The sequence below is a fragment of the Ovis canadensis genome, chromosome 8 (genome assembly GCF_042477335.2).
Source record: "Ovis canadensis isolate MfBH-ARS-UI-01 breed Bighorn chromosome 8, ARS-UI_OviCan_v2, whole genome shotgun sequence".
NCBI classification, from domain to species: domain Eukaryota; kingdom Metazoa; phylum Chordata; class Mammalia; order Artiodactyla; family Bovidae; genus Ovis; species Ovis canadensis.
The window spans coordinates 87,798,868-87,811,943 of record NC_091252.1 but is presented as its reverse complement, the minus strand read 5'-3'; the positions used below and the strand labels follow the sequence as shown (position 1 = coordinate 87,811,943).

The window sequence follows — 13,076 nt, the reverse complement described above, 5'->3', positions numbered from 1 at the left end:
CAGAATTTTCCACAGTTTGTTGTGATCTACCCAGTCAAAGGTTTTACTGTAGTCAATGAGGCAGAAGTAGATGTTTTTCTGGAATTATTTTGCTTTTTCTATGATCCAACGGATGTTGGCAATTTGATCTCTGGTTCCTCTGCCTTTTCTAAATCCAGCTTGAACATCTGGAAGTTCTCAGTTCATGTACTGTTGAAGCCTAGCTTGGAGAATTTTGAGCATTACTTTGCTAGCATGTGAAATGAGTACAATTGTGCAGTAGTTTGAACATTCTTTGGCATTTCCCTTCTTTGGGATTGGAATGAAAACTGACCTTTTCCAGTCCTATGGCCCCTGCTGAGTTTGCCAAATTTCTAAGTGATTGGTAAATTGTAAATATTATACTCATGATTGCTGACAGTACTAAAGTAAAAACTCTGAGAGTCATAAATTTCACTAAGAAAGTTTACTTATAGGTAAAATACTTAGACTGTAATTTTTAAATCATTTTATTTATATTTATTTATAAGACATATATATATTTATAAGACAAAGCAGATGAGTAAATATTATTATTAGGATCCAAAAGATTACTAATATAAAGTAAAAGGATATTAAGAAAACTCTAAAATATTACTTTTCATTAAAAATACCAGAATTACACAGCACTTTCCTCAATGTGACGTGGCAGCCTGGATGGGAGGGGCTTTGAAGGAGAACAGATATATGTATATGTATGGCTGAATCCCTTCACTGTTCATCTGAAACTGTCACAGCATTGTTAATCAGCTATACTCCAATACCAAATAAAAAGTTCCCCAAAGTACCAGCATTCAATTAATTTCTAAAAAAAGCATTTCTAGCTCTATCCACTAAAAGCAATGACATCCCAATAGCAATGAGCACACCTAGAGCCCGAATCTTGGTTGCTAAGCACTCTTCCCCAGTAAAAGGAGCCAAAATTCCATAGAGAACAGGCTGATTTTAGTTCTGTGGTCTGAAAATTGTAAGTGAGCCTAAGATATCATCTTCTGTTGAAAAGCAGAGAAGCATTGAAAGACTAAAGGAGTCAAGTTATAAGGTCACAGAGACAATCCTGCAGAGACTCCTTCTGGCCAAACATGGAGGATTTGGAAAGCCAAAAGGAGAATAATTGGTTATTAATAGTAAGTAAATAAAAATCCATGTGTCCATAGAATTGAAAATAAAAAGAAAGAAAATAAAAAGCTTTTCTTTAGGAAGAATGCTGACTAATAAGTAGAAGGAATGATGAAATTTGAATATTACCACTTTGCCACCCCTGATATAAATTAATCCAGGCAAGAATCAATAGATGAAAACATCACTAGGTAACTGAAGGGGGAACAGAAATAACCTGCCAATTCTCACCCCCACAGATACCTTACTTGGCTGCAGAAAATAAAATGTACCTTTTCCCTGAGGATATGGGCAATCAAACAGTTTCAGCAACAATGGAACAATCTAACACTATTTGCTTCTAATGCAATTCAATATGAAGTTTACAACTTTATCTTTGAAATATTCCTGCCAAAAAGGTTTAACCTGAATCCAATACTGCCTCTAAATCCAACTTTACCTGTATAGAGTATAGTTAAGCAAGTTAAATCACATCTTGAAGAAACAATCAGGCCATTGCTTTGTACTCTGTATGAGAAGTCAATAACATTTTTTTAATGCTATTAAAAAAAACAACTATAAAAGGCTAAAAATAACCAAAAAATGCAATGGATGAATCTAGAATGGACTACAATTTGGGGAAGAAAACAGCTAAAGACATTCTTGTAGAAAATGATTAAATTTGAAAGTCAATAGTAGATGTTTATTATCTATTGCTGTGTAAAAAAATTAGCCCAAACTTAATGGCTTAACACAACAAACATCTATTATCTCATAGCTCTATGGGCCAGAAATCTGGGACTGACTTAGTTGGATGTTTCTGATTCAAGGTCTCTCATAAGGCTATAATCAAACTGTTGACCAGGGCTACTATCATCTCAAGACTCAGCTGAATGAGGATTCACTTCCAGTCTCACTCATATGGTAGGTGATAGGCCTCAGTTCCTGGGCTCCTGGGCCATGCAACTGCCTACCTGAGTGCCCCATCATGTAACACCTGGCTTCCCTCAAAAGCAGTGACTCAAGAGAATTCAAAAGAGTGTATCTAAGACCAAAGCCACAGTGTTTTCATAACCCAATCTCCAAAGTGAGATTCTACCACTTCTGACATATTCCAGTCACTGGAAGTGAGCCACTTCATCCAGCCCACAAGGGGAGGGAGATTAAACTTCACCTTTCAAGCAGTACAAAAAGCTTGTGGGCTTGGAAACCTCCGTGAGCAATCGATAGTGTGGCATCACTGTTGACTTTTAGATGTGATAATGATATTATGATTATGTAGGATAATGTCCTTATTCTTAAGCTTCAGTGATCAGAAACAATACATATAACATCTAAACCTATTTTCAAGTGATTCTGCAAATACGTGTGCATGTGTGTGTGCATGTGTACAAGCTAATAAAGCAAATACAGACAAATGGTAACAAATGTTACATTTGGATGTGTAATAAATGGATGTTCATTGTATTCCTTCACCCTTTCTATATGTGTTTGAAATTTTTCCTAAGAAAAAGCTGGAGAAAAATAATTATTTGAATGGTATCCCCTCAAAATTCAAATGTTGAAGCCCTAACATCTAGTATGATGGTGCTTGGAGATGGGACCATTGAGGGATAATTATCTTCAGATGAAGCCATGGGGGTGGGGCCCTTGTGTTGGGATTGGTGCCCTTATAAAAGACACCAGGGATCTCACTAATTCAGCCTGCCATGTGAAGATATGGCAAGAGAGTGGCTGTCTGCAAGCCAAGAAGAGAACCCTTACCCCCTTGATCTTGGACTTCCCCACCTCGGGAAATACGAGAAATAAATGTCTGTTTTTTAAGCCACCCAGTGTATGGCATTTTCTTATGAGAGCTGAAGCAGACTGACAAGGTGTTGAAATGACTGGAGTGACCTGGTAATGGTGGTAAAACCTTTGCTCCTTTCACAAGGTTAATGAGACAGAAGAAGGAATCTAGTGGTCAGAAGGGCTCTTTGATACACAGAATTGGAGAGAAGTAGAAATTATCATCATTACCGGATCACTTTCACATTCCAACTTCCCATCTCACCTCACCTTGGCAGTGATGTCACCATAGACATGGAAGACCTCAGGATTTCCCACAAAGATAGCTCCTTCACTGCGTCCTGCCAATTCCAGAACCCCCTTCATAGCCTGTGGGACACCACTGAAACTTCACCCCTCAGGAAGCCTCTTTTTCTCAGCATTAGTCATTCTTTCATTTTAAACTCCATCTCCTTTACTCTTCAATTTTCTCCTACGTATTTTACTAACTGATGGCACTAGCTTACTTTTGGTTTTGGAAATTAACCCCTATCATTAATCCCATAATTAGTTTCTTTGACAGAAAATTTTAAAAAGAATTATATAGTGTTTAAAATAATATACAGTATTAATTCCCATGCTCAAACAGGTTCTCGCTCATTTGGAAAGATCAAGCAACTAATTATATAAATAAAAATTTAGAGGTAAGAGTCACTTCCCCTGGGCAACATCTCTCAGAATTAAAACCCCTATATCCTTTCAGCCAGCAAGTCTGCCTTTAGGATTTTTGTCTTGCTCACAGAGTCTCACATATGAGAAATGATAGATTATTGCTAGCAGCCTTGTATATAATACTGTGTAGTAACTTACTTTTCCTCGTGGCTCAGGCGGTAAAGCGTCTATCTACAATACAGGAGACCTGGGTTCGAGCCCTGGGTTGGGAAGATCCCCTGGAGAAGGAAATGGCAATCCACTCCAGTACTGTTGCCTGGAAAATCCCATGGACAGAGGAGCCTGGTACACTACAGTCTATGGGGTCGCAAAGAGTTGGACACGACTGAGTGACTTCACTTCACCTTACCAATTGTTTAAAGTAAATAAACAGAGATACATTGAGTGTGCAAAATTGTTGCCATTTGTGTTAAACAATAAATAAAAAGAATAAATGTATGAATATATTTATGAATAAATATATGAATATATAGAATATTTGTAGAAAGGTATACAAGAAATTATTAACAGAGGTTGCCTCTAGAGAGAGCAACTGGGTGGTTGGGGGGAAGGGATTGGGGAACACTTCTCACCACATTCTCCTGTGTCCACTTAGAATTTTGTATCTTGTGAATGCATTACCTCTTTGTTTAAAAAAATTTTTTACTCCTTATAATTCAACCAAATAAGACACATTAGTACACATGTTTTACTTATTAAGTGTTTTGCATTTCTTTTTTGCTAATTAGAAAAAAACTGTATCCAGAGGCCTGATCAGGTCACAGAGTCCCATGTGCCCCCCAGCCCTCCTGCTGAGAGGAGCCTTTGGGAATTGTGGTCGGTGACACTAGTGTGCTTATCCACACCTGATTTTCAGTTTCTGCTTCATAAACTTGATCACAGATGGACACACATGCTCCACATACTGTACCTGGCTCAGCTGGCCTTTCTCTTCAATGTAGGAGGCAGCTTTTTTCTGCTCTCTGTTTACTTCTGAAGCCAGCCTCATGATTGTTTCTCTGCTAGCTTTTGCTTCCATCTCATGGACATTTATAGTCTCTTCAAGAGCAACAATTTGTCCTTTCACAAATGCATTTTCCTTGCACAGCTCTCCAAGCTGAAGAGAAAGCAATTACAGCTGTCCTGTAAAAATTAATAATTTTCATACTACTCTCTAAGCAATTCTGATCTGTGTACCCCCGTGATCACATTATCACATGAAAACAGTAAAGGCCCTGTTTCTCCATCCACTCAAAAGATAACATTTTCCAAGGCAGCCTCTAAACTCTCTTGTTATGGGCAGACAGGGTAGGCAAATTGAAATTAATCAAAAGGTAGCTACAAGGCAACAATGATGAGCATTCAGCCTAAAGCTTTCAGACAGAACAGGCATCAGCGAGCCCCTGGCTGCCAAATACTCCAGGGATGGTGATGTTTCTACAGAGTTACAGCAGGCAAGCAAGGAAGTTCAATTCAGCCCACGTCCGCTGGCACCAACTGATTATAAGGCGTTACCTGGCACAGAGGAGAAATACAGAGAAGAAGGCAGGACTCTTTATTTCAAAAGAAAGTCCTTCTAATTAATGTAAGCACAGAAAAAAAATCCTGAATAACATGCTCAAACCATGTTTATCTTTGGGACTAGCTGGGTTTTTCACTCTTCACGTTGTGCATTTGAGGAGCTAGCTAGGAACATTAATAAGATTTGTATGATTTAGAAGGAGGGAAAATAAAACCAACCAGGCTCCTGGGCCCCAGGGAAACAGTCATGCAGACAGCCCAAGGATGCCTGTAGGAAGACCTGAACCTCCACAAGACACAGTCAGCATGTGTGTTAGGACAGTCTGGGGAAGTGGCGCATCTTTAGCCTCAACAACTTGCCAACATGGTGCCTTGCTCCTGAATCAGGGCTGTTCCCTCTCTCTTGAACACTTTTCCTTTCCAACATCCTTTTATTAAAAAAAAATTTTATTTTATATTGGAGTATAGTTGATTAACAATGTTGTGATAGTTTCCAGACAGTAAAGGGATTCAGCCATACATACACATGTATCCAATCTCCCCCTAAACTCCCCTCCCATCCGGGCTGCCACATAACATTGAGCAGAGTTCCCTTTGCTATACAGTGGTTTCAATATCCCTTAAAAGTCCCCATCCCAGAGGGCACAGCTTAGCCAGTTTACCTAAACCAGCATTCCATGCCTCTAACTTGCTTTATGGTCTTTCCCCCAAACCTGAATTGTACTTCTTCACTGCACCTTTTACTCTGTGGGGTATTATTGTATACTTATTTGTTTATTGCCTCTGCATCTTGACCCACAACAGTGGAAGCTCTTAGGTGGGCACAGACTCCATCTTGTTTCATTCACTGCTGTATCCCAACACCCAAAATAGTGTCTATCACATAGTAGTCACTCACTCAATATTTGGGAAGTGGACGGATGGATGTCAAATAAGTTCTTAGAAACCCCTTCTTTTCTACCATCTTTCCTTCAGTTCAGTTCAGTCACTCAGTCGTGTCTGACTCTTCGTGACCCCATGGACTGCAGCACACTAGGCCTCCCTGTCCATCACCAACTCCTGGAATTTACTCAAATCATGTCCATTGAGTAGATGATGCCATCCAACCATCTCATCCTCTGTCGTCCCCTTCTCCTCCTGCCGTCAATCTTTCCCAGCATCAGGGTCTTTTCAAATGAGTCAGCTCTTCGCATCAGGTGGCCAAAGTACTGGAGTTTCAGCTTCAACATCAGTCCTTCCAATGAATATTAAGGACTGATTTCCTTTAGGATGGACTGGTTTGATCTCCTTTCAGTCCAAAGGACTCTCAAGAGTCTTCTCCAACACCACAGTTCAAAAGCATCAATTCTTCGGCCCTCAGCCTTCTTTATAGTCCAACTCACATCCATACATGACTACTGGAAAAACCATAGCCTTGACTAGATGGACCGTTGTTGGCAAAGTAATGTCTCTGCTTTTGAATATGCTGTCTAGGTTGGTCATAACTTTTCTTCCAAAAGCGTCTTTTAACTTCATGGCTGCAGTCACCATCTGAAGTGATTTTGGAGCCCCAAAAAATAAAGTCTGACACTGTTTCCCACAGTTTCCCTATCTATTTACCATGAACTGATGTTAAGGCAACTTTTTCACTTTCTTCTTTCACTTTCATCAAGAGGCTCTTTAGTTTTTCTTCACTTTCTGCCATAAGGGTGGTGTCATCTGCATTTCTGAGGTTATTAATATTTCTCCCACCAATCTTGATTCCAGCTTGTGCTTCATCCAGCCCAGCATTTCTCATGATGTACTCTGCATACAAGTTAAGTAAGCAGGGTGACAATATACAGCCTTGATGTACTCTTTTTCCTATTTGGAACCAGTCTGTTATTCCATGTCTAGTTCTAACTGTTGCTTCCTGACCTGCATACAGATTTCTCAAGAGGCAGGTTTCCTTAGAGGGTGTATTTATGAGGTAAAGAGAATAAGGGAATGGTTTTGAAACTGGAGAGGTTTTGGTAACCTCAGGGAATACCTAGCGAGTATTGAAGACAGCAGGCTTTTTACTCTTGACCAGTGATTTCTATGCAAGACGGGCAGCGGGGGTCCCCTGATGATCCAGGGGTTAAGAATCTGCCTTCCAAAGCAGGGGACAGGGGTTAGATCCCTTGTCGGGAACCATGCCTCAGGGCAACCAAGCTCATACACCGCAACTAGAGAAGCCGCCATGTGCTGCAACAAAGACCCAGTGCAGCCAAAATAAATAAGGTGAGGACTTGCTCAGGTGATTGAGATGCTAAAGCTCAAGGGTCTTAGTAACTGTTTAAAAATATAGGTTATACTATCATGCAGGTACAGTGAGGCCAACAAATCAGGAGAGACTGAAAGAGAGCTTGTTGCTCACAGTTCCTGAGTGGAAGGGGCACACCATGCCATGTAGGGCCACCCAGGGAGCACCAGGGCTGGGCAGGAGACAGAGGGAGCCAGGGTGAAAACATGTTTTCCACAGGAAGAAAGAGGTGAGACAGCGTGGGCAGGCTTAGGGTTGCCTAGTTTGAAGAATTTCAGTGGGTTCTGGAGTGTGGGAGCCATCTCTAGTCATCCGGCACCTGGCTCTGGGGTGATTGGTTGGATAGTGGCCCAGAGTGTAAAAACCTGGTAGAAGTGGTTGGGGTGTGGGCTTCTCTGAGTTCAGTGGTTTGCATAGGAAAGCTGGGCACCCAGGAGAGTCATTTACTAGGAACTGGCTCACCCTGGAACCCAAAGTCAGCAAGGCCCCAGATGTCAAGGCATTAGAAGAACAGAAAATGAAAAGTATGGTTTCAACACAGATTAATACTTGGAGATCGCCTGTGAGGTGGGAAAGGGTGTCTTAAGGAAGAAGCATTTTAATTTTCTTCTCTTTTTCCCACCACTTGCTTTAAAGATAAGCTTCCAAACTACAATGCAAAGTAGACTTTTACAGCCAGGCTTCCTGGCCACATGTTAGCAACAGAGAGAAGGAGAAAGAGCTGCATCTAGCACCTTGAGGGAAGTAGATGGACCTAGGCCTGAGCAACAGAAACTCATCAGTGAGGTGGAACTTCCTGAAGTAAAATGAAATCATTTCACAGTTCTCAGAGGGTACACATGGGATGTTTACTAATAAACCACTGAGGAGAGGCCTTTGAGAATGGCCATATCCCCAGTATTCATGGCAGCACTATTCACAACAGCCCAGACATGGAAGCAACCTAAATGTCCATCAACAGAGGAATGGATAAAGAAGATGTGGTACCTATATATAAGGAATATTATTCAGCCATAAAAAAGAATGAAATAATGCCATTTGCAGCAACATGGATGGACCTAGAGATTTTCACCCCTAGAGTCTGGGATTAACATAAATACAATACTGTATATAAAATAAGGATCTACTGTATAGCACAGAAAATTATACTCAATATTTTATAGTAACTTATAAGGGAAATTCTCAAAATTCTCCGAGCCAGGCTTCAGCAATACATGAACTGTGAACTCCCTGATGTTCAAGCTGGTTTTAGAAAAGGCAGAGGAACCAGAGATCAAATTGCCAACATCTGCTGGATTATGGAAAAAGCAAGAGAGTTCCAGAAAAACATCTATTTCTGCTTTCTTGACTATGCCAAAGCCTTTGACTATGTGGATCACAAGAAACTGTGGAAAATTCTGAAAGAGATGGGAATACCAGACCACCTGACCTGCCTCTTGAGAAATCTGTATGCAGGTCAGGAACCAACAGTTAGAACTGGACATGGGACAACAGACTGGTTCCAAATAGGAAAAGGAGTACATCAAGCCTGTATATTGTCACCCTGCTTATTTAACTTATATGCAGAGTACATCATGAGAAACGCTGGACTGGAAGAAACACAAGCTAGAATCAAGATTGCTGGGAGAAATATCAATAACCTCAGATATGCAGATGACACCACCCTTATGGCAGAAAGTGAAGAGGAGCTAAAAAGCCTCTTGATGAAAGTGAACAAGGAGAGTGAAAAAATTGGCTTAAAGCTCAACATTCAGAAAATGAAGATCATGGCATCCAGTCCCATCACTTCATGGGAAATAGATGGGGAAACAGTAGAAACAGTGTCAGACTTTATTTTGGGGGGCTCCAAAATCACTGCAGATGGTGACTGCAGCCATGAAATTAAAAGACGCTTACTCCTTGGAAGAAAAGTTATGATCAACCTAGATAGTATATTCAAAAGCAGAGACATTACTTTACCGACTAAGGTCCATCTAGTCAAGGCTATGGTTTTTCCTGTGGTCATGTATGGATGTGAGAGTTGGACTGTGAAGAAGGCTGACCACCGAAGAATTTATGTTTTTGAACTGTGGTGTTGGAGAAGACTCTTGAGAGTCCCTTGGACTGCAAGGAGATCCAACCAGTCCATTCTGAAGGAGATCAACCCTGGGATTACTTTGGAAAGAATGATGCTAAAGCTGAAACTCCAGTACTTTGGCCATCTCATGAGAAGAGTTGACTCATTGGAAAAGACTCTGAGGCTGGGAGGGATTGAGGGCAGGAGGAGAAGGGGACGACAGAGGATGAAACGGCTGGATGGCATCACGGACTCAATGGATGTGAGTCTGAGTGAACTCCGGGAGATGGTGATGGACAGGGAGGCGTGGCATGCTGCGATTCATGAGGTCGCAGAGTGGGACACGACTGAGCGACTGAACTGAACTGAACTGATAAGGGAAAAGAATCTGAAAAAGAATACACACACACACACACACACACCCGTATAGGTAACTGAATTATATGTATATGAATCACTTCGCTGTACACCTGAAATGTATACAACATTGTAAATCAACTATACTTCAATTTTAAAGAATAAATAAATAAAACATTGTTTTAAAAAAGAATGGCTGCATGGAAAGCCATTCAGAAGCAAGGGTAGGTGCAGAGATATGGTGTCCATTCAGATACCTTCAGGTTCCCTAATGAATCACTGCAAGCCAAGTAAATTATTCAGTTGATATCATTAATTTTCATCTCCATGGCAACCTACCATCACAGCAGGAGTTTTATTTTTTGGCTTAAGAGTAAAATTTAAAAGTACTATAGAGCTAATCTTAACCTGACAGACAAGTATCCCCAAAATGACATGCAGCTGGTTCTGGTTTTTAGTTGTGTGCATGTATTTCTGACTGTACCTAAAACAAATAAAAATCTTCCTAAAACATATCATTTAAATGAATAATTAATTTTATTTGACAATCTAAATATATTTTAAGGAAAAAAATCAATCCCTTCTGGAGATTAAGTAAGTGTTGGTCACTCAGTCATTTTCAACTCTTTGTGACCCCATGGACTGTGGCCCACCAGGCTCTTCTATCCAAGGCATTCTCCAGGCAAGACTACTGGAGTGGGTTGCCATTTTCTCCTCCCGGGGATCTTCCCAACCCAGAGATTGAACCAGAGATTGAACCTGGGTCTCCTGCACTGCAGGCAGATTATTTACCATCTGAGCCAGAGAGAACTTCTGGAGAAAAATTAATCCCAAATAATGCTAGAAAGAATCTTGGAATTGAGGCTCAGAGAGGTGGTATGGTTTTTCCCAGAACACACAGTTGGTTAATGCTATATGGGCTCCTGTCCTGCTCTCCTGCACCCCAAGACTTAACCTCAGCTCCTCTCCATGGCACACATCAGAACAACTATTCAATGTATAGTCATTTTAGTCTTCATACAAGCACCTTGAGAATTAAATCTTCATCTGATGCTTCTTCATTCTTCTCTGGATCTAAGCAGTCACGAAGTTGAGCCAGAAATTCCTCATGTTTTCTGCAATTCTGTGAGACTTGATTCTTATTCTCCTCATTTTCCTTTAAACATTTTCTATTGGTCAAATAAGAAATAAGTTTTAACACCAAAGAAGATAACATTCATCAAAGTTCAGCACTTGAGCTCTCTGTTGGGAAATAACCAATCATCATTTTCAACACAACATAGTTTCCCAGACACAGAGCACATAATTGTCTTAAAAGCCTAGTTAAAGAAGGAGAAAAGTGGAAGCAACTCTGGAGCACCTATACTTTGCAAAAATGTAGGAAGATCTTCATGTCATCTTAGCAAGGGAGACAGGTTATCTGCCTCCTGTCCTTGACCTTTTAGGATCAGCAGAAGTGGCAGGTGGTCCTCTAGATCAGGGGTCCCCAACCTCTGGGTCATAGACCAGTACCTTCTGTCAGATCAGTGGCAGCATTAGATTAGAAATGAAGTGCACAATAAATGCAATGTGCTTGAATCATCATGAAACCACCTCCACCACTCCTGATCCATGGAAAATCTATCTTCCATGAGATAGGTCTCTGATGCCAAAAAGGTTGGAGTCTGTTGCTCTAGATCAAACACGGATCCATGACTCTATTGAGGCTTCATGGGGGGGAAGAAAGTAATGCTACAGCGGGTTTAGAGACCAAGCTTCAGTCACTATACAATGATCCATAAGGGTTACTTAGAGCATTCCTTGATTCATAACCAAGGGTGAAATGAAGTCGCTCAGTCATGTCCGACTCTTTTTGACCCCATGGACTGTAGCCTACCACACTCCTCCGTCCATGGGATTTTCCAGGCAAGAATACTGGAGTGGGTTGCCATTTCCTTCTCCAAAGGATCTTCCCAACCCAAGGATCTATCCCAGGTCTCCTGCATTATAGGCAGATGCTTTACCATCTGAGCCACCAGGGAAGTCGGTTAAATATAATTAAAAAATACATCAAAAGCAGAGGATGTGCCCACCTCTAGAGAAGAGAGGTGTTCAGTCATCAGCAAAGATCACAACTAGTTTTTGTACATCTAGAATTTTTAAAGAGTACTAAAATGGGCCAATCAAGGAAAATCAGTCAATTTATGCCCTGCTGTGAATATTTTATTTCAAATCTCAGATAGGTTTGCTGAAATAGCATGGTCTATTTCTAATGCTTTAAATGTTAAAAACTAAGAGAACATAAAAAAAGACATATTTTAAAGGCAAATTAGAATCATTTCAATAATTTGGCATCATTTTTAGTACCCTAGATAATAAACATGATTATTGCTTTCCCTTTTTACCATTTTAAGTGTTTACAACGCTCAAATGTTACTGCAAATTCTTTCACACAATTCAAAGATTAACAAAGTATGTAATTGCATATACTCAAAATCATGCCATATTTCTATTTAGAAAAATGTATAACAATAAAAGACCAACATCAATATTCTGAGTTCTCATTTTCAACATATGAAAGGTAGTATGTATTCAGTCTCTCTAACTCATGAATCACGGTAAATGCCATGGTTCTGACTACTTTATGTATGTGATTCGATACATTTACTCCAAGATTTCAGTCTTACTTCTCTATTCCAGGAACTTCTAAACTATTACCACTTCTATTTGCATTTCACTTTGACCTAACAAAGTTCCAGGCATCTACCATAATGACATAATCATATAAATGTGAAAATATGAGCACATATGGATCCCCATTGCATCTTGGTTTACAATAATTTTTTGAGTGGAACTAACCTAAGTGTCTAAAGGAAACAACAAAAAGAACTGGTTAAGTAAATTATGATATTAACATGCAATGGAATATTACTGAAAAAATGCTATCATGAAAGAATTTTTTAGTATCTATAACATATTATTCAGGAAAAATATTTCACTACATGATGCCATTTAGGTACAACTGTCTGAATATCTGTTCAACAAATTGTGAACTATAGTTTTTCTGGAATCGTAAGGTTTTGAGTAACTTTCTTTTTGACACTGTACTATATCTTTAAAAACTTTCCTACAATGAATATATCATTTTATTACTCATTTGATTAATAAATATTTATTGTGCACTTACTATGCATCAGGCTTTGTTAAAGGTGCTAAATATACAGTAGTAAATGAAACAGATTAACATTCTTGCCCTCATAGGACTTATGTCCTAATTGGGAAGATGGACAATAATCAAAAAATAAA

General features: G+C 39.8%; 1 protein-coding gene across 1 annotated transcript in view; it reads right to left on the bottom strand.

Annotated features, from left to right (window-relative positions):
- The window catches only part of CCDC170 (coiled-coil domain containing 170), a 93,729-nt gene that overhangs the window by 45,266 nt on the left and 35,387 nt on the right, over positions 1–13,076 (bottom strand). The window contains exons 4-5 of the mRNA XM_069599312.1: positions 10,819–10,960; positions 4,526–4,711 (exon numbers count right to left, since the gene is read on the bottom strand). Of these exons, the coding sequence (XP_069455413.1) occupies positions 4,526–4,711; positions 10,819–10,960 (328 nt within the window). The remainder of the gene's footprint in view (positions 1–4,525; positions 4,712–10,818; positions 10,961–13,076) is intronic.